At 45.9% G+C, this 27500-nt stretch overlaps 2 protein-coding genes and 1 long non-coding RNA gene across 3 annotated transcripts in view; 1 reads left to right on the forward strand and 2 right to left on the reverse strand.

Moving 5' to 3' along the window:
- LOC147034311 (uncharacterized) overlaps positions 1-18633 on the reverse strand; it is a 48279-nt gene extending 29646 nt beyond the window's left edge. The window contains exons 1-2 of the long non-coding RNA XR_015057995.1: positions 18513-18633; positions 7938-8071 (exon numbers count right to left, since the gene is read on the reverse strand). This is a non-coding gene — a long non-coding RNA (uncharacterized LOC147034311). The remainder of the gene's footprint in view (positions 1-7937; positions 8072-18512) is intronic.
- Positions 15788-27500, forward strand: part of LOC147034312 (uncharacterized) — a 105248-nt gene continuing 93535 nt past the window's right edge. Inside the window, exons 1-4 of the mRNA XM_085880471.1 lie at positions 15788-16395; positions 17468-18660; positions 19775-19855; positions 21016-21497. Coding sequence (XP_085736597.1) covers positions 15885-16395; positions 17468-18660; positions 19775-19855; positions 21016-21497 — 2267 coding nt within the window. The 5' untranslated portion in view covers positions 15788-15884. The remainder of the gene's footprint in view (positions 16396-17467; positions 18661-19774; positions 19856-21015; positions 21498-27500) is intronic.
- The window catches only part of LOC147034313 (uncharacterized), a 22219-nt gene continuing 16067 nt past the window's right edge, over positions 21349-27500 (reverse strand). Inside the window, exons 2-3 of the mRNA XM_085880504.1 lie at positions 23701-23882; positions 21349-21487 (exon numbers count right to left, since the gene is read on the reverse strand). Of these exons, the coding sequence (XP_085736630.1) occupies positions 21453-21487; positions 23701-23882 (217 nt within the window). The 3' untranslated portion in view covers positions 21349-21452. The remainder of the gene's footprint in view (positions 21488-23700; positions 23883-27500) is intronic.

Consider the following 27500-nt stretch of genomic DNA (forward strand, 5'->3'; position numbering starts at 1 on the left):
TCACACACCCAACCTGCCCACCAAATTTCATCTGAATCCGTCGACAACTTTTTGAGATATCCTGCACACAATCAGACAGAATAACAAGAAAAAGACATAGTGCAGGGCACGATACTTGCAAAATCCACCTCCTCTCCAAAGGTCCCCCATGGATACATCAAATTGTCCATTTCATTCAGTTTAAAATTGCCAATCTTCATCAAAGCTCAGGTCAATTGGGTGAAAAGTAATTATTTTTCAGATTGAAATAGGTGATTTTAGAAGTTTGACCTCGAGTTGACCTTTGACCTTTTGACCTCAAAAGTATCTGGTTTCCAAATTCAGTGACGCAACTGTGCAATTGCTGTTTAACTTTCAGGTTAATCGGATGAAGATTGATGATTTTTTTGGATAGAAATTAGGAGATTACATTACAACCAAAAAGAAGTGGTAGGATCAGAGGTCATAGCATGAGGGTAAAGAAGATGAAAGTTCGAACAGTATTAAGGCAAAGGGGTCATTCAGTCGGAAAGTGGTTAATGCATGGAATGGTCTCCCTGGAAAGGGTAAGTGGCAGTCGAGGAGGTGGATCGGTATAAATTGGAATTTGATATCGGTACCTATATCTATTGGAGATCGATGGGTGTTGGGATATTGACAGCACTTGTAGGTAGCTTGTGTGTGAATGGGTGATAGATATTGGAGTTGGTGCAGTGCAGACATGATTAGCCTCCTGCACCAAAATTCTTGTGTGTGTGTGTGTGTGTGTGATTGTTCGTATTCTTGTGTGTGGCCAAATCCATGTAATGCAGACGGTTTCAGTCCGAGGGAATCTGGTACGGACTGCAGTGGAAATATTTTTGGTTCCCAGTGACGTGACATAGCTGCTGATGTATCATTTTGATAAATGTATCATGTGCTTTACATCTAAATATACGTCGTGGAGGCAAAGACTGGAAAAAAAGGGCATTGCAAGGGGCTGCACAATTTGTCCAGTTTGATTTATTGTGGCATTAGAGATGTTCATTCATCCAGCATTTTCTGTTGGTAGGGGAAGTGGGAATGGTAACAACAGGAGAGCAACCAGTGCTACCATTGAAAGAGGGCGAATAATAATGGATGACTAAAACCTGATGGAATAGTCAGAGGATACGACTCGAACTGGGTTGAATAAACTTCAGGAAAGGAGCATCTATGGCGCAGAATAAAGTTGAATGCTAAGAAAAGTAGGTACCTGGCACCGCAGAAGGGGAAAATGTAACAAGTGGTTCTTTACCCCTGAAGAGAGAGTTCCAGTAGTAAAGGAGTTGAGTGTTAAGAGATTGTGGGAAGAATGTATGAAGCTTATTTTGTAAGACAGACAGCAGTTTGGAGGAGAGGGGTAGGGAGGTTGGTTGGTTGGGGGGGGGCTGAGGCTCATCACATAGCAGGAGGTTTGAAAGCCAAGCCTTCTGTGGCTACTTGGGAAATAGCTCGGGGGGAAAAGTAGAAACAATAGAGAGGAGAAGTAACACTTGGGTTGAACAAATGACATTACATATCTCTCATCCTCCTCTCACACCAACTCGTACCTTGTGAGTCTCGCCCTGAAGGGGATGCGAGAGAATTGCAATGAGTGTGTGTGTGTGTGTGTGTGTGTGTGTGTGTGTGTGCGCGCGCACGCGCGCGCGCGCCTGCATGCATATATGAGGCACCGCGAGGAGTGATGCAAGGGCCACATCGGCCATTTTTGGAGTTAATGCAATATAGCACTATTTTAACCCTTCCCCCATCATCTGAGCCGATCATCATCATATCATTAAAAAAATGTCGCTTACATCACTCCTCCTCGCCGGGCCTCATAGTTTTGTTTCAAAAAAGGTTTTTTTCTGCAACCGCTTGGCCAATAGGAGGGACTCCCCATGGAGAATATTTTATTCCTAACTCTGACATCATGGGTCAGATGGTACGGCAGCGATATTGGATTAAAAGAAAAAAATTTGGACGTAATTTTCGCTGAAACCGCTCAACGAAAAAAGTTAAAACTTGGCATATGTGTCATCAACTCCCCATGGGGTATATTGGTAATAACGATGACGTCATCGGTGAAGTGGCATTCCAGCCGAAATCCCTATGCAAAAATGTTTTTCTCTGCAACCACTTGTCCGATCGATGCGAAACCTTAAACATAGGAGGCACTCCTCGTGGAGAATATTTTATTGCTAACTCTGACGTAATACTATAGGTTACATGGTACGCAGTCATATTGGATTAAAGGAAAAATTTGGACTTAATCTTCTCCAAAACCACTCAACAAAAAAAAGGAAACTTGGCATATGTTATCAAATCCCCATGGGGTATATATGGCGATAATGACGATGTAATTGGTGAAGTGGTATTCCGGCTATAATTAGTTGAATTCAATCCTTATCCAAAAATCTGAAACTCTTCATTTGTCTGATCTATGACTCGATGCGAGTGAAGAATTAAATTTATGATTTCGTAGGTCACATGGTATGACAGCCATATTAGATTCTCATAAAGAAAAAAAAATTGGACATCATTTTCTCCGAAACCGCTCATTGTAAAAAAATTGAAACTTGGCGTATGTCAACTACTCATGGGATATATTGGGTGATAGCGATGACATCATCGGTGAAGTGGTGATCCAGTCACAATTGGTTGAATTGAAATCTTTATCTGAAAAATCGGAAACTTCTTATATCTGATCTATGACCGGATGTGAACGAAGAATTAAATTTATGACGTTCATAACCCATGCCAAGAAACTATGTGACATGATCGGATGCATGGATGATACGGGTCTATGGGCCTAATAGCAGTGGGCCATAATTGTAGCGTGTTCAGTTAACAATGCTATTTTTGGTCAGAATGAACATGCGAGGTGAGACTATGGACTCTACGAGGACCATTCTAGTACGGTACAGGTATCAAACTGTCTCCCATTGAAGGCACTGTCAGAGGGATTTAAGGTAGCTAAAGCTTGACTCTTGAATTCCTCTCATTCTATTGTGAGGGAGACAAAGGTAGAAATATGATCAGGCAATAAGTGAAGTGCCATGCTGTTATTAAGGGTATGGGATTCTCATAAAGAGGTTTGTGGGACTGTGCAGATAGGAAAGCAAGGCCTTGATTTAAAGATGAACAAATCTGGTCTTACAGAAAAAAAAATTTGATAATCGAGGTTTAATTGAGGTTGAGATGAGACGTTCAAAGGAAGAAAACCACATGTTTCGTGAAAAGCGGTACGACCAACGTTTGGTTCCTGAGTACATTTGGGTCACATCGTTGGGACTAGGAGACCGTCTTGGGCGAATGCACATTGCACCGGGATTCATTAATGGATCTTCCCAGCTGGTTGCATCATCTCCTTGGTGCAGCCAATGCCGTATATGAAGAGAGTCTGGCCAACTGGCTAGGCAGGCGCCATATTGCATCCCAGCCAGCGTGATGCTGGCTATGCGGGAGCATACGCGCGGCGCGGTATGAACGGGCATTTTCCTTCTTACACAAAAAGTAATGGGAGTTTCGACTTCAAATTTTGAGCTTTTCTCGAAAATAAGTCGCTCTACAAGATGGTGTATTCTGGATGCTGATAAACCCACCCAAAAAGAACTGAGGTGGCATCATACCGCAAGTCCCATACTGAGGACGGACTAATCTATTTCTTGACTGTACAAGATTTCTTGCCTGAATCTGTGGAAGCCTGTGTATCGCACAAACCACAGAGGCTAGAAATCTAGCGCAAAATTGACCAGTTCAGCAAAGCCAACCATGGTTCGGAGAGCTCCTCAGGATGAATTAAAAGAAACATGACCCAGAATTACAGAGTACAAGATTCATAAAACGCCAAAACTAAAAAGTACGGTAGACTGCTATAGATGGCCAGGACGGTAGACGGCTATAACTGCTATAGCAATAGCGGTTATAGCCGTCACCCGTCTAGAAGGGGTTAAAAGTCAAAACCATCTTCGGTTCTTCTCCATATGACTTAACCCCTTCAGGACGGGAGGTGGCTATAACCCCCAGGCGGTTATGGCCGCCTCCCGTCCTGAAGGGGTTAATATGAACAACTGACACCAAGCTCAGTTCAACTTAATTTTTTTCACACATGCTCTCATTGCCGCGCTCTTGCTGCCGAGTTGACTGGCAGTACCAACGTTTGCCTGGCTGACACGGATCGAATTTTGCGCTTTGGAATAGATGTACAGACGCACAGTGAAAAACTTCGTCAGTAGCTTCATTTTCAGATCGTGGCAGTCGGGAATATCAACTGAGAAAGCTGACAGATGACGGACAAGTTTTTCAACCAGGTTCTGCCCATTCAACTGGTCATGCACCATCCTGAACTGCTTCTCTGCTTCTCTCCTTCTCTGAAGAGCTTGAAAGCCTCCTCACTGCAATGAGTCAAAGCGCCTTCTTTGTACTCCTCCAGTCTTGTTATCACCTCACGACTGCCCTGCGAGAGAGACTTTCGGCGGTCCTCCGTGGCTTCCAGGCAAGTGGTGCAATGTGTCCAGGATTTGGAGACTGAGGAGATGCAGTAGCCAGCCAGGTAATACAAGCTACTCTCTTGGGCTTTGCTGAGAGGATCAGGAGGCAGCTCTCCAATCAAATAGCTGAATGTGTCCTCGTCACATTTGTCTGGTGTTGCCGGTTTCTCTTTCGGAGTGTCGAGGAAATCCGCTAAAAATGACCGGTCATCCTCGAGATAATTACCGGACGTGGGACACTTCAGAAATTGCGCCACCGTTATGAGCTTCAGAGCCTGTCGGAATTCCAGCGCGTTTGGGACAGGATTCTTGAATCGGACGCACCCAAACAGGTTCTCGAGGCAATCCTGCGCGAGTCTGGATGTGAGCACAAAGTGGTGTCCCCTGGCCAGCAGTTCTCTCTGAATGTCGAGCACAGACGAGGTCGATAATATGACACCGGATTGCCACGGCTTCCACGATTTTCAACATTCTATCCCTCCGAATACCACCAGCGTCTCTTCAAGGTGCCGGATCGCCTTCTCGTAAGCACACGTATTCGCTTTACTGGGCAGGGTGACAGCTGGACATCAGGTCGAACCAGGTGTTCATAAAGTCCAAAAACCAGGCAGTCGTTAGCAACGCGTTGTCAAAACCTTTGTTTTCCACCAGGTAGTGCAGCCCAGCACTGACCGACTTACTGAAAAAAATTCAATGCCTTTCCTACTTTCATTTTGTCGAAATGGGCGGTGTTCGACACCATTTCCATGCCGAGATGGGGCGTTAGTTTCAGATCGTCATTGACCTGAAATGTCACCAGTTCCTTGATTGCCCCCAGGCTGACGATATTTGAAGGCAGATCATGCCTGGAGACGATATCAGCACCGAGCTTGAATTCGTTCCCATTCACCAGACCCGCCTTGACATTCTTGATCAGGTACGGTATGTCATACATGAAGTGTACGAACCTGCTGTCAGCGCATGGGTGGGGAATTTGATTGACTGTCACTGCGTGCTTTGAACTAACCAGTCCGAAGTTCCTGAACATTGCTCGATTGACACTACCCATGTCACATGTGACTGCGTTGAGGTGGAGCCCAATGACATGAGCCCGTTGTATGATTTCAGTCACAAGTGGCTGGAAGTAGGCTCCTTTCACCGAATTGCCCGTAAAATGATAGGCAATTGTTTGCTTCCATCTGGAGGTGATGCCAACCAGCATGAATACGAGGGCATGAGTTGCAGCACCACCATGTCCTGGCAAAGTTACATTTCCACGCAAACTACTGGATGATCTGTCGAACTGCAATCCCACGTCAATTGTCATTTCATCCAGCGTTAGGCAGCACTCACGCTCCGGTTGCTTCATCGTCGCAACCTTCAGCTGGAGGAAGTCGAACACTTTATAAAGAATCCCAGGTTCCATCGCAATAACCTCCATCTTCCGTCGTAACGAACGAAGCGATGGCAGCGGCTGGTGTTGCGACAACAGGACTTCGTAGCCGGTACTGCCACATGCAAAGCGGAGTTGCAGAGCCTTTTGTAGGTTTCTGCTGACCACTGAGTACCCCTTGTGCTGAGACAAGACAGCTTATTGATCTGATCGAGGTTGAAAACTTTCTGGACATTTGCCTTTAGAGTGACGAGCTCCCTGGCTTGTTTGCGTTTGTCCCACTGTGCCTCATGTAACCGCCACTCGAGAGAGACCACTTTCGCCTCCACTGCTGCGATCTTGGCATCGTAGTCAGGACCCTGGTCGGTTTCAGCCGGCGTTACAGAGGCATCGGAGGCAAGGTCAACGAGTTGGACATCTTGGTTGTCGTCGTCATTCACAGGCATGTCTTGTTTTGCGTATGTGTGATCTGGGATGGGCTCCTTCTGTGGTGTGGTCTCGTCATGGGGTCGTTTTCTCAGCTCCCTTTTCATGACAGGCACAATATGCGGGAAGACAGTAGGGACGGCATTGTGCTTGAGTGGTCTTGAACCATCAACCCTCCTGTTTTCATACTGACTGTTATCGAAATGCTTCTGAAAAAAACAAAAAAATAGCACCGCAAAGCGGCGTAACCCCTCAGCCCCTTGACGCAAACCAATTTAAAGTTGGTAGCCATATTGAAAGTCGCAGCACGCCCATTTTCGAAAGGAACCTTCCTCTAATCAACCCCAACACACCCTGCAAAAATGGATTTAATCGGACAAGGCGTTCTCCTCGAAATCAACGGAAACCAATTTTAAGATGGCTGCCATGGAGGCCACATTGAAAATCGCAGCGCGCCCATTTTCGAAAGGAACCTTCCTCTACTCAACCCCAACACACCCTGCAAAAGTGGATTTCATCGGACAAGGCGTTCTCCTCGAAGTTGACGGAAACCAAAAGTTGACAGACGGACGGACGCCTGGACGCCCGCCAAATTCAAGATGGCTGCCCTAGCCGCCATATTGGATATCAGATTGTGCTGTATATCGAAAGGAACCTTCCTCTAACCACCCCCATTATACCCCCATGAAAATAAAATCAATCTGTCAAGCCGTTCTCAAGTGATTGTCCAGAAACCAAATTCAAGATGGCTGCCCTAGCCGCCATATTGGATATCGCATCGCACTCATTATCGAAAGGAACCTTCCTCTACCCAGCCCCAACACACACTGCAAAAATGGATTTAATCAGACAAGGCGTTCTCCTCGAAATCGACGGAAACCAATTTCAAGATGGCTGCCATGGAGGCCACATTGAAAATCTCAGTGCGCCCATTTTCGAAAGGAACCTTCCTCGACTCAACCCCAACATACCCTGCGAAAATGGATTTAATCGGACAAGGCGTTCTCTCCGAAATCGACGGAAACCAAAAGTTTACAGACGGATGGACGCCCGGACAACGCCTATGACGACAATTCCCCTTAGCCAATTTGGGCTGAGGGGTAAAAACGGAAAATTGAAGTACATGTTGACAGTCAGTTCGAAGTCAATGAAAGTTTCCAAATACGATTTGCAGTCGAGAACCCAGGGACGGGAAATTCCTGAGATTCCCGGTCAAAATGTAGGAACGATTTCCAGAGAAACGTATGCCGGGAATCCTGGGGAAATATACATCAGATAAAGATTAGAAATGAAAAACCATGAGCAGCTGCAGTCATCCAGCTACGTTGTCAGTGCATCTTGTTCCACTTGACGACCGTCGTCAGTTGAAGGGATTGAATTTTACGGGAAAACTGCAAACACTATTTCCTCACCTAATATGGATAAAACCAATGTGAGAAAGTTACTTCCGGCGAGTGGTGTGTATCGGATCGGATATATTGCAAATCTGGTGTTGACTACTTACGCATTAGTGAAATTTCGGCCTCGGATTACGTCTCATTCTTTCGGATTCCGAGCTGTTTCAGCGCTCCGATCTGATCCGATCCGACAGACATTCATTCAATCTGACTTTAACCTAGATACTCCAATCCGACGTCGGATGGGAACTGCAAACCGCCGCTACTTACCGCACAAAGGTAGGCATTGTCGTGTGGAGTCCGGTTCTCCCTTTTCACATTTGCGGCCCAACGGCGACGTCTTTCCGGGTCCCTGGGGAAGCGGTGCATTTTCACGCCTTGCCCGGGATGCACAGAACACCCCACTGCCACACAGCACACCATTGTGTCATCAAAAAAGTCAAAATTTGACGAGAAAACGTGAAAAGATGGCGACAACAATTCTAATTTCACTCCAAAATTCACTCATGTTGAGTTGGTCTGCAAGATGGCGCCAGTAACGCACGTGACCGGGTATTGACCAATCAGAGCGCAGCATGATCGAGACAATAGTTGGCCAGACTCTCTTTATATACGGCACTGGGTGCAGCTATTCTGCAGACGCATCGTCCCTGCTAATTAGAGCTGGAATTTTGAACTTAGCAATAGGTGCCAGAGATAATTCATCCACTCTTCATCAAAATACACCATGGGAAATCTTTAGCGTCCTCCCATGAATGCAGATGTACCCTCAACTAAATGTCCCTCTCAGAGTCCAAGTGATGGCGCACTCAGCGATACAATACCCTGCCTGTAAAACACCTGGATAACAGTTTTTAGTTAGGTCAGGAATCAAACCGAGACTAGACTGCTCAAATTCTAGTGTGCTACCTTTGAACTATCCTGTCAGACATCAAAGCAGTCAAACATATTGTTACGTTTATGGGGGTCGATGGAGGAATCCCAGAGTAAAGATAGGATTGTATAGTATAGCATGGTCCGTGGACGGGTAGGAGACATCTCAATGTAATTTCATTAGGGAAAAGTGGGAGCTTAAGATTGTTACGTGTCATCATGCAGGGGGTGGTGTTGTGTTAACGAGGTAGGGTTTAAGGCTTGTTCTCCCAGTATGTGATTGCTCCCGCGACCTTTTCCTACATTTTTGCATTTACAAGTCCGGTAATAACAGAACCACATTGTTAAAAGAACAATAACAAAAAAGAACAATAACAATGCCAACAGAACCCAAACGTTTCCAAGCAGACAAAACCCTGCCTCCCAGGAATCGTTACCGGGAGACCACGCCCCCAAGGATTATGATAGGTCAGGGGGTCATGTCAGAGAGAAGAAGGTTCTCGAGAGACAAGGAGGGCGGTTGGAAGAAAAGTGCCAGGGTCTTGCCTCTTCTCAGCTCGACAAGAAAGCTTCCCGATTCTCGCAGTCTCTCTGAAGCCCTTCCCTTTGCTTTTGCACCTGGAATTTGGTGGGAGTGGTGTGGTGGTCTCGATCGTGAGAGGAAACTGGACGCGATTTGTGGGCTCCTGACGTTGAAGACCACCGCAAACTTTGACATCACGTACATGGCCACGAAGAGTGAATTGGTGCCATTTTGGGGCGTTTTCTTGCACGGTGGTGACGTGGTTCGATGACACCAGGCTCCAGGAGGACATGTCTTGAAACAAAGCTGAGTGCCGGCAGAAAGGGGGGATTTTCTTTTATTTATATCTTTCCCCTTGTCTGTTTTTTTTGACTGAGTGGAGACATCTCAAATTAGGATTTAGTTTACTTCATTTTTTTCATTTCCTCATGCTTTGAATTATTTTCATTATCACCCTTGATTTATTTTTATTAACTTGTTGTTGTTGAATTTCCTTGTGTTTGTTTGTTCATTGTGGGTTCAATGATAAACCCATGTTCTGGTAAAGCACCCTTAGCGGCATTCTTCCCACTCATGCCATAATCATCAAGAATCTCAGCTGCTCACCTCCAAGTTAAAACCGTTCGGCTATTCCTCCAGGCTGGTATTAATCGGCTTGAACGTGACAATATTCTTACAGTGGCAGTTCTTCAAGACCGGTCATGCCACCAGGTGGGTAAGGACCCAGAAGGTCTCTGCTTCTGGCTGTTAACTTGGGCCGTGGGTCGGCAGTGAAACACCATGCAACTGCGATGACTGTGAATGCTCCTGTTTAAAATGGCTGTGGCTGTGGGGGGGAAAGGTGGGGGGGGGGTGATTTTTCCATACACACATGAAATATCTCAATGGTACTCTTGTCCATAGCCTGGTGTTAGCTTCATGATTAAAGTGGCTGTTAGAGGTTTTCTCGTTGTGGTTATATTGTTGTGATGGGAGCCAATGGCCAGCATCCCAGAGGTACCCTGCAAAGCACAACAGACCAGATTTAACATCAAACTGGAATGGTCGGAGCTGTGAGAGCAAGAGCTGCCCTCAACGGTCTCAGTGTGTGGAGGTGCGCCAGCATGCGGTGTCCTTCGACCAATGGGCCCGAGTCTTAACCCTGAAGGGGTTGGTCAGCACTAGGCTCTGACTACTGGAGCATAGTAAAGACCTCCCTTGGTGGGTTGTACTCAGGCCCACGACCTGGGACCTCATAACCCAGTACCCCGAATGCATTGTGCCAATCTATAAAGTGCTCCTGGTGGTTCACCCTGGACTGGCCTCATCGTCCAGATCCCATGGTTTACCCCCATATGCTCTTCACTAATTGGGTGGCTTTGGGCTCGTGCCTTGTGGTGGCCTGGCCTCACTAAAGGCTGGATGCGTCGCGAGCCGCCAAACCAGGTGAGCTTGGGCTTCGCTTGTGTATGGCTTCCAATGGGATGCCAATTTGGCCTGCTAGTCCCAGTCCTGGCTGGTGGTGGATGGTGGGGGGTGGAGGGCCATGGTGGAGTCAGACTCAGCCAATGGGTTCCCGACTCCTATTTGATCATGCATCCAACCCGCACTCCCTTCGGTGGTTCAGTTCCCTGCTTCCTGGGGATGCCAGACAATCTCAGAGATCGAATGATGACCTGCTGGGCCATGGACTACACCCTAATTATGGGTGCAGATCCCATGAAGAGCTGGCGAATTTTGCCAGAAACCATCACAGGGCATATCGCAAGGCAGCTCCAACGTCTCTGGACCTGGTGCAAATCGGCTAGGGGAGTTTATCCCCAAGAAACGATCTTCCGGATCTTGGAGCACCTTTGCAGCCTCAAGACCCGTGCAGTGGTCTGGGCCAGGCCTGAACTTGGTGCCAGTGTCTTGAGGGAGAGATGGAGTTCCCCGCTCCATCTCCTTGTGGGATTGGGACAAGGGTCGGCTCAGCGCCTCCTTGCAGTGGCATTGGGGTAGACCTGATGGTTGTTAGTGAGAAACTACAATGGGAATCTATTTAAGCTGTGACCGTTTTTACAGCCATTTTTCCCTGCTGTGCAGGGGTTGGGCTTTTTCTTGAGGCAATGTTTTATGGCCCGATGCCCTTCCTGATGCCAACCCTGGTCGCCTCTTACGACACACAGGGATATGGTACACCTATTCTAACCGGGGCATACACCGGGACCAGTACACTGGTACTCATTTCGCCGACCTCGGAAGGATGACAGGCTGAGTCAACCCCCTGGTGTTAATTCAGCAGCCAATGGGGCTTGAACTCAGGACACTGGGATCCCAAGCCACCACCCTAACCACTAAGCCAACACCAGGCTTATAATCTATTTAAGCTGTCATCTATTTAATCCCCAGATTAACTCCTGGGTAGCTCCATTTGACAGGTGTCGGATGTCCTTTTTTTCTGAGAGAACCAGGCACTCAATAAGCTGAAAGAATTCTCTGTTGTAGTATTAAAGGAACACCAGGCGAGTTGACTCAGCCTGTTATCCTTCCAACGTCGGCAACATGGGTACCAACTTACTGGAAAGAGGGGGTACTGCATCAGCGGCACACCTGTGCTTCAAGAAAATGATACAACGAGCAGCCACAGGCTACAGATGAAACAACAGCAACTCTTGTCCATAAGATGAGATGAAAATCACGACATGAGTCAGAGATGTGTACCGGCTAAAGCACTCAATTTGAATCCCTAAGGTTTTCTCGAGGGAAATATGCATTCTGTATGTGCTGCGAATATGTGGTTTGCCTGAGGAATTCTGTTTATCTGGAACTCTTCGACTTGCAGGAAACTTCACAATGTATCGGAAGTCCAAGGTCGTGAGCAACTTCAGGTTATTCCATCAAATAAAGGTGAAATTTATATTTCCGTGAATAAGTAAAGTAAGTTGTCAACCGAAGTCAGACGCGACCTGAAGGCTCCTTTTGCTGATGTCTACCACTTGGGCAAGGGTGCGCACCACTGCTATCCCCAGACTAACTGTTATTTATGTCTTACCCCCAGCAAACGAGGACTCATTTTGCCAACTTCGAAAGGATGACAGGCTGTCAACTCCTCTGGTGATATTATGGCACGGCTCGGGTTTACACTCAGGATCCTAGGATACTAAGCAACCATGCTGAACAACCAGAGAAATTCTAGGTGAAATCGCCGCAATATAGATTTTGAACCTTGGAGAAGGATGGGAATTTAATGAGTGGTGAAAAAAGGAAGGGGGGGGGAAGGAATGATTGAAGTGTGAGGTGGAATGTTTTGGGGAGCAAGAGTCTGCCTAATAGGCTCCCTTGGGGTGTCCTATATGTCTCATCGTGTCGGAGCTTTGGCTGATAAATAATAGGATGTTTAGGATGTTGAGTTGATATAGGATAGAAATGGGCTGGGAGAGGAAGCAGTGGAAATACAAGAAAGAACAGAGCAAATCAGGATGGAGGTAGGCATGAAAGACAAAAAAAAAAAAACACCTATTTAACAAAGTCAATTTTTATAAACAAAAAAAACGTGGAGCAATCGATCAGAGGGGAAGGGAAAAATCGACAAATCAATAACTAGAACCAAAGTAGGCGAGAAGGAATCAGCGCAAGGCACGAAGGGATCAGGTGAACTCCACAAAAACAATTTTTTTGATAAACATTTGCTTTTTTTGAACATGTTGTTCATATACAGTTGGTATGTTGTTCATATCGTGAAAAATATGTCATTTTGTCATTAATTTAATTGTGCCGAAAACACCGGCTGCACCGTCTCACTCGGGGGTATTGTTCTCCAACGGAAGGAATCTGCCACTCAGGACCATATAAAAGGACATAATGAAGAGGCAAGAGTCCAATCCTGAGTGTTGATAGGAATGATGAAAGCAACTTAATGCCTTTTATATCTTGAAAGATGTTCTGCCAACATCAAGGTACAAATTGGCTTTCAAATGCTTGAGATAGGCTCGGATTGAGCAAGTCTTGAATCGGAAAGCCGGATGACCTTTTCATCCGGCTAGAGTGTATCCACAATTAACGCAATCTCTTCTCTGTTGGCCCTGGTGATGCCCTATGGAGATCTCTTGCTGAATTGATCATTCATTTTGGTTGCGGCTTTCTCCGGTCCCTTTTCACCTTCCTTGGGAGTGGTTGATCCACGAATGAAACCACTGATTTGCAGGAACTGTAAAACACTGCATCTTTTATGAGCTGTCTTCTCCATGTTTTTTTTTTTTGCCTCTTTTTAATTTTTAGATCCTCGTGGAGGATCTCTAAGTCTTACTCACGTTGTTCTTCTGCTTCTTCTTCTTGTGGACTTTTTTGTTTCACAGCCTACAGTTTTCATCGAAACTTCCTGAAACTTGGCATATATATGTAAAAATACCCTGCGCAGACAGTAACCATCTCCGATTTTGAAAATTCCTCCTAGAAAAAAAAGTTATGACGTCAAAATATCTCCGCTAATGGAAATCGCCTAAAAAATTATCTCCGAAACTAGGCAAGCTTTTTGAATTCTGTTTGCGGGAATCGAACGGGGCATTAGCAGAGATGAATTACCGCACATATGAGACATCATTATGACGTCATATCAATTTTCATGACGTCATTCCTATTTTTTTTGACATTTTTTGTTTCACAACCCAGAGTTTTCATCGGATCTTCGTGAAACTTGCCATGCATATGCAGAAAGCCCTCGCGCAGGCAGTAACCATCTCCGATTTTGGAAATTCTTCTGAGAGAAAAAAAGTTGACGTCATAATATCGCCACGAATGCAAATCGCCTATACCATTATCTCCGAAACTGGGCAAGCTGTTTGAATTTTGTTTGCGGGAATCAAGCCGGGCATTAGCACAGATAATTTATCGCAAGCCTGATACATCACAATTATGTCATATTCGTTTTTATGACGTCATCATTAAGAAGACGAGGATCTTAGCTCATTTGAGCTTGTTGTTTTTTTCCCTGACTTCATTGTATTTTTACTTCTATTTTTAGCAAGACCTTATGTCTTTGTCAGTGAGGGTCTTTTTGTGCTTTCAGCAACCTTGCACTTATGGTGTTTTGGCTTTGACAGTTTTTCTGACATTTCATTTTTATCCGTTAACGAAGTGAGCCATTCAGATTTAAATAAAATAATTAAAGAAAAGCACTGTGGAGTGGTGCTCATGTTTGTGAACGTGAGAAAATCTGCGTACCCATTGTATGCTGGCCCATTTGGGTGGTGCTTCAGGATATCATTCTCTCTTTCTTTCTTCCCTGATTGGGTTGGACACAACCTCTGTTGTGGACCCACTGTTCAGGGGGCTTATGAGTATGAAGGGTGAAGCCTCTGCGATGGACTGTCCAGCAGATGATCCGGATGGCAGTTGAATTTGGCAGTCAGTAAGCTGAAGGAATTTTTCAGATCTCTCTCAATGTATGGTTTATATTTTATCATCAAGTATACCATTTAAGCTATCTTTTTTTTCCATTGGTGGTAAATCCACCAAATTATTTTTGCTTTTAACTCTCTCCCTCCATTATGGGATGACTGGTGAATACATTTAAGGTTGTGGGCCCACCTTTCTGAGAGATTCTTGGATTGAAAGTTCAAAACCTCATTGATGGATGGTTCCTCGCTGATGATTGAATAGGTGGACACATTTAAGGTTGTGGATCCACCATTCTGAGAGGTTCTAGGATTGAAAGGTCAAAACCTTATTGAAGGACGATGCCCAGCTGATGATTGGACAGGTGGACACATTTAAGGTTGTGGACCCACTGTTCTGAGAGGTTCTCAGATTGAAAGGTCAAAACCTCATTTAAGGACGATGCCCAGCTGATGATTGGGAGCGCCATTGAACCAGGCACTCAATAAGCTGAAGGAATTCTTCAGATCTCTCTCTATCTCTCACCCCCCCCCCAAGTTCCCCATTCCCCCACTCTCTTTCTCACTCACTCCCCCCTCTCTGTGCCTAATTTCAAATCCAATTTGCACCTTTTTGTCGTTGGGGTGGATGATGGAAGATGGTGGATTGGGTAATGTAGGTAGGAGAGAGAGAGGCAGAGAGAGGGAGAGGCAGAGAGAGGGAGAGGCAGAGAGAGAGAGAGAGAGAGAGAGAGAGAGAGAGAGAGAGAGAGAGAGAGAGAGAGAGAGAGAGAGAGAGAGAGAGAGAGAGAGAGAGAGAGAGAGAGAGAGAGAGAGAGAGAGAGAGAGAGAGAGAGAGAGAGAGAGAGAGAGAGAGAGAGAGAGAGAGAGAGAGAGAGAGAGAGAGAGAGAGAGAGAGAGAGAGAGAGAATTATATTTCAGTTCACTGCGATGGATTCATGTTAAATTGATGTTCTAAAGCCGTGGAGAGTTGAGGATTGACAGCAAGACATCCATCTATATTTACACAACATTTTAACCTCTTTATGCATGGTCCATATGTAAACATGTCCTTGTGCATAATCCACCTTCCATGTCAGTCTCTAAGAGTCCTATTGTCTGTCCACCTTCACTATTGACGCTGCGTGGTTTGTGCAGACAATAACCGACGTACAATGAATTAATCTAAGAACGACGAGAAAGAGAGAGAGAGAGAGATAAGCACATGAATAGCACACTGTGCACGCAGCATGATGGAAAACGTGAGCAGAATGGAGAACAAAATCAAATAAATCAATTGATCCGAGAAAATGTAGAAGAACAAATGCTAGAATGTACGAGTTATGAATGAATGAGCAAATTGAACGAGTTCAATAAACCTCAAGTGAATGAATAATACAAAGGAATGAATTGAGAAGAGCAAACGAGTCTGGATGAAGGGTAATCGGTCGGGACTCCGGAGCGTCCGTTTAATCCGCATTCGCTTTGATGCTCTTTCTCTCCCCTTCGATCCAGTCTGTCCCCAGATCCTGTCACTCCATGTCCCTCTCTCCGCCTGTTTATCCTGCGGTCGTCCCTCCAATCCATCCCTCTCGGAAACCCTCCCACTCACTCCTCCCTCGACCCTTCTGCTCCTATAATCTCGGTCTCCGTAACATATCCTCCCTCTCCCCTGATTTCGAATATTCATCCCCCCAATCCCCCTTTTCCCACCAAGGTCTCTATTTTTCATCATTAATTTCAATCTCCCACCCCCCCTTCTCAAAATCTATCTTCCACATTTCCCACCCCTTCACCTTTAACACTGCCCCCCCCCCTTCTCCTCCGAATCATCCACCATTCCCTCCAAACCCCTCCCAATCCTCATTACTCTCAGTGTCTCTTTCCAGTTCTCTAGCTTCTTGCGCAATTTCTGACTCCCTCTCCATCCCTGTCCCCTCCATTCCTCCCCTCCCCATATATCCCTTCTTCCCAGATCTTCGATCCGGCATCATGGCAGGTATTTTCGCTTTCGCTGTCGTGCGCATGATGGCCCATTGCATTATGCGAGTTGTCGTTGTGCAGCGTGCCTCGGTGCATTCGATATTTTATTAATGCATTCTATGGGGTTCCAATGGTACACTCAGGGTGCATAAGGCGGCGCACTCTGCATTGCGATACCTTCGAGCTTCAACCAGTCAATTGGTGTATATCGGATGAAATACAACGCTTTTACTCGTGTTGTTATTATTAAGTATTATTATTATGCATCGGAATTTGCGCGATTATGATTGGCCAGGTTTGTGTATAATTTTACATGATGTGGTACAATTCATCGCACTGGACATTCCAAGGTAATATTTTCATTCAAACAAGGTGTTTGGTCTCCGCCGCACGCTCCACCCAGCCGATGCTGTAAAGTAGTGTGCGGAAATTTAAACTCCACTCGACCAATTCTTACAAGATTCTCATCAGCTTTCTGTTGGATCTCATGAGATAATGGAGCATCTTCATTGTGAGAAATAGGATGCGAGAGTTTTGTTGCCATGGTGTTGTGGACTCGAACGTGGTGTCGAAATGCTATTGACGCCACGGCCCCGTTTACCTGGCCAGGTCAAAATTACTCTCACCTCTTATTGGCAAAAATTATGCACGGGGGAATCCAAACTAGCAAAATTCCCTCGACTGATCGCACCAACAGGCAAATCCCTTGCAGACAAAACGACGCTGATACCCGTGTCACCCCGAAGGTACATCACGGTTACCTGGACTTGTAAATTGAACGACTCCTATGATTTAAAGCTCATACGAGGGGAAATCATCCCTGTTGTGATTAATTTCCCCCCCTGATGAGACCTAGTGGCTGAAACTTGTGGTACACACTGTTTATATAATATCGCATCGTGTTGCTTTGTCAGCGAACCATGACCGATCTCGTTGAGCTGTTGCATTGCAATTTGCTCAATATGCATCTATAATTTAGTCCAATCGGCTCTAATTTCATAGAGTTGTACACTGTGTTGTAATTAAAATTTAAACTCGTGTTTGGTATTTAACTTCAACAGCTGTTCCTCTCTCTCCATATCTTTCAGCCTTGACAAGCTTCATCTTCCTCACGGCTTTGCCCCTCTGGCCTAGCTCCTCAGCCTCCCTGAGTTCCAGCCACGCTGACCTGCCAGTGGACATCCAGCCCGTACCAATGTCACCACCACCAAAGCCAGTCATCGTACCTCGGCGTTCATCACGACCTTCAAACAAAGTGACATCAAGGACGGTTATGCATGTTCCACACGCCACTGCATCTCCTGTTGCTCCGCCGTACATGGCGACAGGTGAAATCTTGCCCGTGAACGCCGCAGTATCAACACCAACACGTGTGACAGTTATACCTCGAGCTTTGTCACGACCTTCAAGCAAGAAGGATATTCAGCTGAGAAATCCATTGTCAAAAATGAACACAAATGTCGTTATTCATAAACATAGACTGCAGTCATCGACCGTGAATGCTGATGTTCCACCTTGGGCTCCATTTGTCCCTTCAAGTGAGGCTTCTTTGCCAATTGTTCAAAAAGGATCCTCTTCTTCTTTGATGACAAATGGAGCCACTTCTCCTTGTACATATGCCATGACCTTTCAACACACCACTGCGATTAGGCGTCAAAGTTCTTTGCAACATCTGACCAATGGCACTGACCTTTCTTGCTTCTTACCTGCAACAACATCTGCAGAAGTTTCCGGTTTCAATAATGCTCTATCACCCCCTGCCAGAAAGAGCAAAATTTTTACTCGTTTGTTTTCCACCCTATTTCCACCCACCGCACCTGTTTTCTACCATGCTTCAGGTAAGGTACACCCTTTTGATAAGGCACAACCATTGGGAATCCTTCCTCGTCAGCCACGCTATGCTTTACCATCCGATCAATCGCGAACGTCCGTATGCCCTCCGTCCTGTGCGTGCTACGGTCATCCGGCAACCCTTAACTGCCAAACACGAGGCCTACAGACCTTCCCAACAACTATCCCTCCACATGCCTCACGTCTCCTGCTCCAGAACAATGCCATAACCACGCTCGGCCATAGGACCAATGTGGTGCACTCAGCCGCGACAAGCCTACTCCTGTTTTCAAATAACCTCACCATCATCGAGCCAAGTGCTTTTGAGGCATATTCCCGGCTCTTGGAACTCGACCTTGGTGCAAACCCGAGTCTGAGATGGATCCCCCCTGGTGCATTCTCAGGCCTACGTGCGCTGCATTCGCTGCATCTGTACCGCTGTGGCCTGCAGGTGAGGCAGTGTTTCTGTGGATTAGGAGTGAGATAACAAGGAAATAATCAACATCTTTTGAGTGGTTCCAATTAATGCCTTTTGAAATTATGCAACATTATCCCACCACCACACCCCTTCCTCCCAGGTAACAGGGAAGGGATAATTAATTAGAGATGAGTTCCTGTCTGCAGGGGGTGAACAAAAAAATGGAGACGCCAATGTAACGTAACTTAAGAGTGTTGACCCACCATGATTGGCCGGCTCGGCCTGTATGCGCCGTGGCATAGAGTCCGCCAGTGTCTGTAATTCTGCAGGACGGATGCGGCACCATTATTCCATGAGAAAAATCAATCAATTCACACCTGTTTGATGGAGGTGGAAAACACCGTCTCAGGGGTCGTTCCAAAATATCCCGTAAATGCTCGATTGGGTTCAGATCTGGTGACTGAGAAAGCCATGACATGTGGATAACAACAGTGCCATGGTCATCAAACCAATGGGCGACCACACGTGCTCTGTGGATGGGGGCATTGGGAGAAGGGGTCTCCTCTTGCAGCCACGCTAGCCATAACTACAGACAACCAGGTCTGGGCAGCATTCTTATACATGACCCGAAGCATGCTGGGATGTTATTTGCTTAATCAACACATGGGCCACACCTGTATGGAAGCCATTGGCTGGGTGTTCCTCATTTACCCAGGTGTTCCCAATTTTTTTGTTCTCTACCTGTATATCAGGTTTGCAGAATGTTACCTGGGGCATTCAAAAAGTACTTTGATTGAGATACAGTCTTCCTGGAAATTTCGTTTTCATTTTTTCAATAAGTGTACATAATTCATAAGAATTTTTTTATTTTCTTTGCTGATTACACGTACTGTCCTGTACTTGTAGACGTCCAACGTTTCGAAGACAGAGACTTGTTATTGGAAAAAAAATCAATCGGGTGGAATTTCTAGAATCACCGAGTACTCGATCTTGTTCCACAAACTCATTGAATGCCTAACAGATGTTACGATTTCTTAATTTTTATTTGAGCTTTGACCGGATGTGGAATGCTGTGATAGGCTACCCGATATCTAAATTGTTAACAAAGCCTACAAAGTCTGACCCTTTATCGCCTTTTATCATGCAGGAACTTCCAGACGGAGTTTTCCTCGGTCTAAACAAACTGCAGTACCTATATCTTCAGCACAATGAACTGAGGTACCTTCAGGTGGGGCATCAGCACCGAACCGCCAGGCCCTTGGCAACCACCACCCATCGCCGAGCACCACTCTATCAGCATGCAAATAACAAGTTGCCGAATATTAGCACAGCACGTCTCCCTCCATCGGAAAATAATTTGATTTGAGCCGGTATAAATAAACTGGAATGCCAGGACTCGAACACAACAAAGGTGTCTTTAATCATCTTATGCTCCCATGCTCCCAAAACAAATTAAGCTTTGAATTAGAAAGGCTAATCCACAACCAAATGTTCTTCTCTGGCGACTTCACTCGATAATGGCATTGTTAAACTGTCGAACCATAAGTGGTGTTTTTACTTTAACGGCCACTTGTTTGGTACCATTTGTCTATCTTGTTCACTTTGAGGGGTTTTGCGGGTGGGGGCGGGCGGGGGGCACAATCCTAAATTGAAAACGAGTCAAAATGGAGAGGAGAGAGAGAAAGGAGGATGTTGGGTAAAGAGCAAGCAGGAGAGGGGAATGTAGGAGGAGTGAGGGAGGGAAGGGAATTAGATGCTTAGGACAAAGTAAGGTGCAGAGAAAGAGAAGGGGCATGTACAGAGCATACGGGGTGAGGTTTAAGGATGTGCGGAAAGGGGATGCGTTAAAATTGTGCCATAGTTGTATAATCTAACAAGTAGACGGCCTCTTTGCTCTCGCTTGTTTTATTTTTCGGTGCAAGCACATGTCGTCTCACCTTAAGTGGTATTATTGTACGAGGCCGACTTATTAATATCGGTGCATTTTCGTCCAACCTTCTGAACTGCCGTGCAGCTTCCCAGGCAAAAATTCTCTCCAGACTGCTGTAGTTCGTCCCGTTACCAACTATAGTAAATGAGAGTTGTACTCTCGTATACTATAGTTTGTGCTGTGGAATTTTTGCTTGGGGAATTTGGACTTCTCAACAAAATAGGAGGGGACAAAGTGGAGGAAGGGAGATGTAGTAGCATAACTTGGATTGTCATTGTCCATGTTATCCTGAATTGAATGGTCCAACATGACAACCGCTGTGGACATTGCATTGAGGGATTCCACTGCCTCCAAAATAACTGACCGAACATCTTTTCTCTGCAGTCCCACCATTTAATTGATTACCATTCTTGCTATAACCCATTCTCACTAATCACCATACGTTATCTGTTCACCAGGATGATGTCTTCCTGGGCCTGCCAAGCCTCACACATCTATTCCTGCATAGCAACCACCTTGTTGGCCTTGCACCTCGTTCGTTCTCTGGCGTGCCTCGACTGGACACTCTCCTCCTCCATGACAACCGACTGCGCTCCCTGCGTGGCGCACTGTTTGCGAATTCTCCACAACTCGCCTCGTTATTTCTTTTTGACAACCATCTTGCCGAGATATCTGGCAGTACGCTCCGTCATCTCGGATCGCTGCGCTACCTCAGGCTGGGTGGCAATGCCTGGGCCTGCGACTGCCGTGCCCTGCCGCTCTGGTCTTGGCTCAGAGCATTCGAGGGCTCTGCCAGCCGGGCTGAGTGTGCAGGGCCTGGCACGTTCACTGGCCGGGTACTCTCGGAGCTTCCTCCCACCACGTTCCTGGCATGTCCGGGACTCCATGCCGGGCCTCAGTCGTCAGGGCTGGCTGGTCCGCTTGCATCTGCTGTGGGAAGGTATGAGTCAAAGGACAGATAAAGATTTCCAATGAACTTGAGGGTGAATGGAAAGGTTAAAAAGTATGACTTGGATAAATGTGCACTACTCGAAGTTATTAAATAGCATTGAGTGTGTGAAAGAGTGACCAAGACAGGTTACATCTATATAATTGTAGCAGAGTGGTAATTAATAATTTCCCATTCAATTTTAATTTGAGAAACAAATGCTTTCTCTCTCGAACACCAGGTGCATTCAAAATCATGTGTTATATGATTTTTCAAAGGAGTAATTTGTCCTCTTGATTAGAAGTTACAACTACAATGATTACATTATACCAATCCCCCGACTTTAGTTCATTTCATGCAAAAGCGCATACCTCCACCACGTAATGCATGATCCTGTAGAACATATCTGGCCCAATACATTTTTGAAATATCATGCGACAGTACTTTCTCGTTTTTGGCCCTATCTCTCAATGGTGAAGAATCACTTTAAAAATTCTAGCCGTCGGATCTGGATCCAGATCTTCACCAAAATCGAATCGATTCTTCCTTGTCACACACGCAACGTCTCCCCACACAATTACATCCGGTTCCATCGACAACTTATTGAGATATCCTGCACATAGACAGACAAACAGACATAAAGGGGTGAAAACATCACCTACTTCACCTTCGGTGGCGGAGGTAACAAGCCAGCAAAAGATCATGTGATGTGTTGTACAAATTCCTATGCTAAAAGAGGAAAGTTGGCCTGTTTGACATTCCCATCTGATAACATGACTTGTGACACCGAGATCCCGGGCTCAAATCCCACGTACTGTGTTGATTTGTTCATCATCTCCTTGTGTTCTTGTAATTCATGTGAAATAACAATGGAGTCTTCTGATGTCCTTGTCCTGTGAGATATATGTGTATAAGCTCTTCCATGAGCCTTAAATCCTGGTTAATAAGAAAAATGAGGTCAATATGAACATGAATGTGATGAATTTATAAGTGGGAACAAATGATTTTTGAAGGTGCGACTTTCATTGCATTTCCTTTTAGGCAAGATTTTGTCAATTAGCAGTTTGACCTCCGTTTGTATGAAAAAGAGAATTGCACTAAACATACCGAGAGAGAGAGAGAGAGAGACAGAGAGAGACAGAGAGAGACAGAGAGAGACAGAGAGAGACAGAGAGAGAGACAGAGACAGAGACAGAGACAGAGACAGAGACAGAGACAGAGACAGAGAGAGAGAGAGAGAGAGAGAGAGAGAGAGAGAGAGAGAGAGAGAGAGAGAGAGAGAGAGAGAGAGAGAGAGAGAGAGAGAGAGAGAGAGAGAGAGAGAGAGAGAGAGAGGGAGAGAGAGAGACAGACAGAGACAGAGACAGACAGACAGAGAGAGTGAGGGAGAGACAGGGACAGCCAGAGACAGACAGAGGGAGAGAGAGTGAGACAGAGAGAGACAGAGGGAGAGAGAGACAGAGACAGACAGAGGGAGAGAGAGAGGGAGAGAGAGAGAGAGGGAGAGAGAGAGAGACGGAGAGAGGGAGAGAGAGAGGGAGAGAGAGGGAGAGAGAGGGAGAGAGAGGGAGAGACAGACAGAGACAGAGAGAGGGATAGAGAGACAGAGAGATGGAGAGAGATGGAGAGAGAGGGAGAGAGAGGGAGAGAGAGGGAGAGAGAGGGAGAGAGAGGGAGAGAGAGGGAGAGAGCAGGAGAGAGAGGGAGAGAGAGGGAGAGAGAGGGAGAGAGAGGGAGAGAGAGAGAGAGAGAGAGAGAGAGAGAGAGAGAGAGAGAGAGAGAGAGAGAGAGAGAGAGAGAGAGAGAGAGAGAGAGAGAGAGAGAGAGACAGAGACAGAGACAGAGACAAAGAGAGAGACAGAGACAGAGACAGAGACAGAGACAGAGACAGAGACAGAGAGAGAGACAGAGACAGAGAGAGAGAGAGAGAGAGAGAGAGAGAGAGAGATAGAGAGATTTGATTATAGATCAAAACATATATTTCATTTATATTGTAACGGGCATGCCAGTTTTTTTTTTTTTTTTTAAGAGGACGGGACAAAATGATTACGTCCGCTGGGTGAATTTGGCGCAATTATAAATAAATTATGTCCACACACTTCTGGAACCATGACAGCTTATACAAATAATCACTTAACTCAATCACTCGGGGAGGAGGAAACTGATAGGAGAGATGATGAGACACAAAGAAATGTGTGGCATCAGCCCTACTCACGGTCAGGGCCCTGTTTGGGTGGGTGCCCAATCTCGACCCGATCGGCCATTGGGATCTCGTTCGGTGTGCTGTGGTCTGGTGCGGAGCTTGTTCTCAGGTCCAACAATGCTCTCCATGCACCAGCTCCATATGAACCACAAGTGCACCACAAACCCAAACCACAACCAACCGGTCGCAGGGACCTAGAATTGAGAGAAGCAAGAGAGCCAGCAACCAAGGAGAGATGAAGTGCATGGTTTTTTGTGATTTTCTAACCCCGTGCCTTTGCCCCACCTTTGCTACATTGTTGTGTGCCACTGATTGCTGTGGGAAGTTACACAGGGGATAGATGAATGATGGGGGAAGTTTAAGATTGTAAGGGGGTGGTGGGTGGAGGGAAGACAGGCTTATATTTAACCAAGTGGGGTGGGGAAGATGAGGACTCTCAAAACACGTGCTCAAGACATTTTCTCTTGCGGGAATTACATTACACTTATGCTAACATGTACTATGAAATAACTATTCAAAAACTATTCCCCATTTTACCCTGTTGACCAGATCTGTAACAAAAGATAAACAAGTCAGAAAAACATTTTATAAAAAAAAAATAATAAATGTATGGATGGAATCCCCAAAAATGACCAAACAAGGAAGGAACCACAATCCTTTACGGATTGCTGTGACAACAACTTTTGACATTTTTGTTTTTGGTAAAATAGTAACAATTGTGTGAAGATGTCTATGTTGCAGGTCGTTGTACATTTGTAGTGTGGGTTGGTGAAATTGTGCATTTTCTTTGTTGTAGCATTGAGACAGAAAAATGTCTCAATATGTGATGGCAATCCATAGAAGGATTGTGGTGTTGATTTGTGGTGTCATTCCTACCTTGTCACTCTTGTTTGGTTGTTTTGGGGGGGGGGATTAATGTTTTTTCAGTTTTTTTCTGACTTGTTTTACTCTTTTTCCCAATCTGGAGCCAATGACGTTATCATCTCGTAAATTATTTTGAGAGGCGTCTACATGGAGGACTTTTTTTTAATGTACAGCAGGGATTACCTTGTATTGGCTTAATAGTACATGGAATAAGAGGGTGAGTATGAAACTTCTGTAACGTCAATTTTTTGCACCGATTTTGAATTTGTTTTTGACAGAATATAATTATCAGACAGAAGGATATCAAGGTAATTGAGAGGGAAAGTTTTGGTTGTTACATGACATCGACCCACCTTTATGGTCTTAAAACAGTGGCACTGACAAAGAGGTAACAATGAAGGTTGCAGGTCAGTGAGAACAACTGGGTCAGGAGGATTGCTGGAGTGATGAGGGTGGACAAAAGGAGGGTGAATGAACTGAGGGAGGAGATTGGTGTGCAGATGAGCTTGACGAGTACGTTGCTAAAAAGCCGGCTGAAGCGGGTTGGACACTTGGTGTGGATGGAGGAAAAGAGAATGGCAAAGCGAGTGGGTAGGTTGAGGGTGCAAGGTGGGAGGAAAGAGGTGGATCGTGATTGAGATTGGGAGATTGAGTGAGGAATGATATCAATAATGTTGGGGATATCGGAGAGTGGAGAGAGTTGGCTGATGACAGGGGAGAGGTGGAGGAGTATCATGGGCAGGGCAGAAGCTTGGCACCGTTGGACCTCACCCCTTATAAAGGGAAGAGACTAGTGGTATTGTGGTAAAAAAAAATTATGTGGGTAAACTATATGAATGTCAGGTTAGGCTGGGATGCAGCCAAACTTGAAGGCTCAGCTGTTGAGGCATATCTACAGGCTGCAAGGCCCAAGGTGTGCAGAGCATGGGAAGGGTTCGCGAGGGGGTGGCCCTCTCTCTTTCCATCTTTGTCTCAGTCTAAAACTGCATGGTCTTTGCTCTGCACTGGCAGCAGCATGGTGTCTCAATTGTGGGGGATCTTTGGGCTGCTTCTGCAGGATCAGTTGGCTGTCGCCATGCTCTGGGCCAGTTTATGCAGTACTGACTGGGGTTATTCCACAACAACAACAACAACAACATTATGGAAGGCTGTGCGGTTATCGCTTCATGTAGGCAACAGCATAATACTCCAGTCACATCACATAGCTCTTCATCGCCTTGTTCTCTGTCTGACAAGAAGTTATAATAGATTATAATTCTGTTGTGGATCCGTGGTTCAGGAATTACCATGATGAGAAGCACTCGGGTTCCTCCCAAACACCCGGCTCTGTAGGCCGATGTGCCATGCATTACTCTGTGGTCTGGCTGGTTGCTAAGCAACCATGAACGTCAATTAACTTGTCAACTCTAACAGGGTTCCCCATCTGACATCGTTTACCTGTTGGTAAGCTGACTTGATAAATCAAGGTCCGTGACCTCAGTACATACCCGTCTATCTATTCAAGTATGGCCGAGAGAGAACCGTGGGTAAACACTGGCCAACGAGAGCAAATCACATCGGAAAAACTTCCCGTCTAACAATAATGCAGACTGTGCTGGACTAATGAAGGAAAATATGCTACAAGCAGGTATAGATGAACAATCATCAGGGGTTTATTCACAAAGTGGAGAGCAAGGAAAAGCATGTGACACAGTGAAGACAAGAATTTATTCACAAGTCTCCATACAGCAGAGGCAAGATATTCATTTGTGTGGGGAGTGCGGCAAAAGACATACAGTGGGGGAAAAAGTGAAAAGACAAAGAGCAGAGTCAACCCGAACCAATCTAGCTTATACAGACTTACAGGACTAACATAACAGGCGCTATCAGGATCATCACACAGAAGGGTAGATAGAGAGAAAGAAAAGAGCAGGGCGAGGCTTTGGCGACCTCTTTACTCAACAAGTGAGAACTGATGAGCCTGTCACTTCCATGTACTGGAGGAGGAGTAATACTGTTGGCCCTTATTGTCTGGAACGGACCCGCTCGCCCGGCTCGCCCCAGTGCCCCTCACCGTCTTGTGCCACCGTTCCTCTCTGTCTCCCTCTCCATTCCAAGGCAAATCAAATGCTGCACATTCGCGCTTCTGACTAACGGCTCCGTTAACACCCAGATTTTAAAACGTATGATTTTATGATCCCAGTCTTCTTTTAAGCGTCTCGGGAGGGGTGGAGTCCAGCAGAAGTCAGGGGTGATGCCCCGCCTCTTCTGGACATAGTTGCTGGGATTCACCGCCAATTGTGGTGCTGGTGCAGCATGCCCATTGGCCAAGATGAACCTCCACATGATGTCACCCTCTCTGCAAGCATGTTGGTCTGAAAATGTCATCATTCACTCTCGGGAGGTGCCATGAGCTCCCAACTTAACATGGGGCTGACGTTTATCGTTCCCCGTTCATGGCACAAATGCCCGGGAAAAGTGTGGATGGCATGATGGACAACCGGGGGGTCGTTCATGACAGGAAGGGATGGGGGGGGTGGGGTGGGGGTTAGCACAGGTTTGCGCTAACGGGCAGCGAGGCATATTGGTGGTGGCGATGCGAGCGTGGAGAAAATGGCGTCCTCGAGCAGCGTGAGATGGTGGCTGGAGTAGTGATGGCACGCATGTGGTCGAAGTGGTTGCGGTGTTGAGGCACTGTCGTTGAAATGGCGTCATGGTTGAAACGATCTTGTGGTTGAAGCGGTCTTGTGGTTAAAAGTGTGAGTGGATGGGGAGCGAGAAAATTGAGATGATGGCTGTTGGTGTTAAGGTGCAGGAACACGGTTGAAGTGTTGTGGCATGGAGGTGGTTGTAGTCTTGTTGTGGTTGAACTGTGGTTGAGACAGCGTTGTTGGACAATGGTGAATTTGCGAGCGAGCGAATGTTGGAATGATAATCTTGAATGAGGATAAGCATTATAAAAGTGCTTT

The sequence above is a fragment of the Eptatretus burgeri genome, chromosome 1 (genome assembly GCF_056783735.1).
Source record: "Eptatretus burgeri isolate ZD-2024b chromosome 1, Ebu_testis_v1, whole genome shotgun sequence".
In the NCBI taxonomy this organism is placed as follows: Eukaryota; Metazoa; Chordata; class Myxini; order Myxiniformes; family Myxinidae; genus Eptatretus; species Eptatretus burgeri.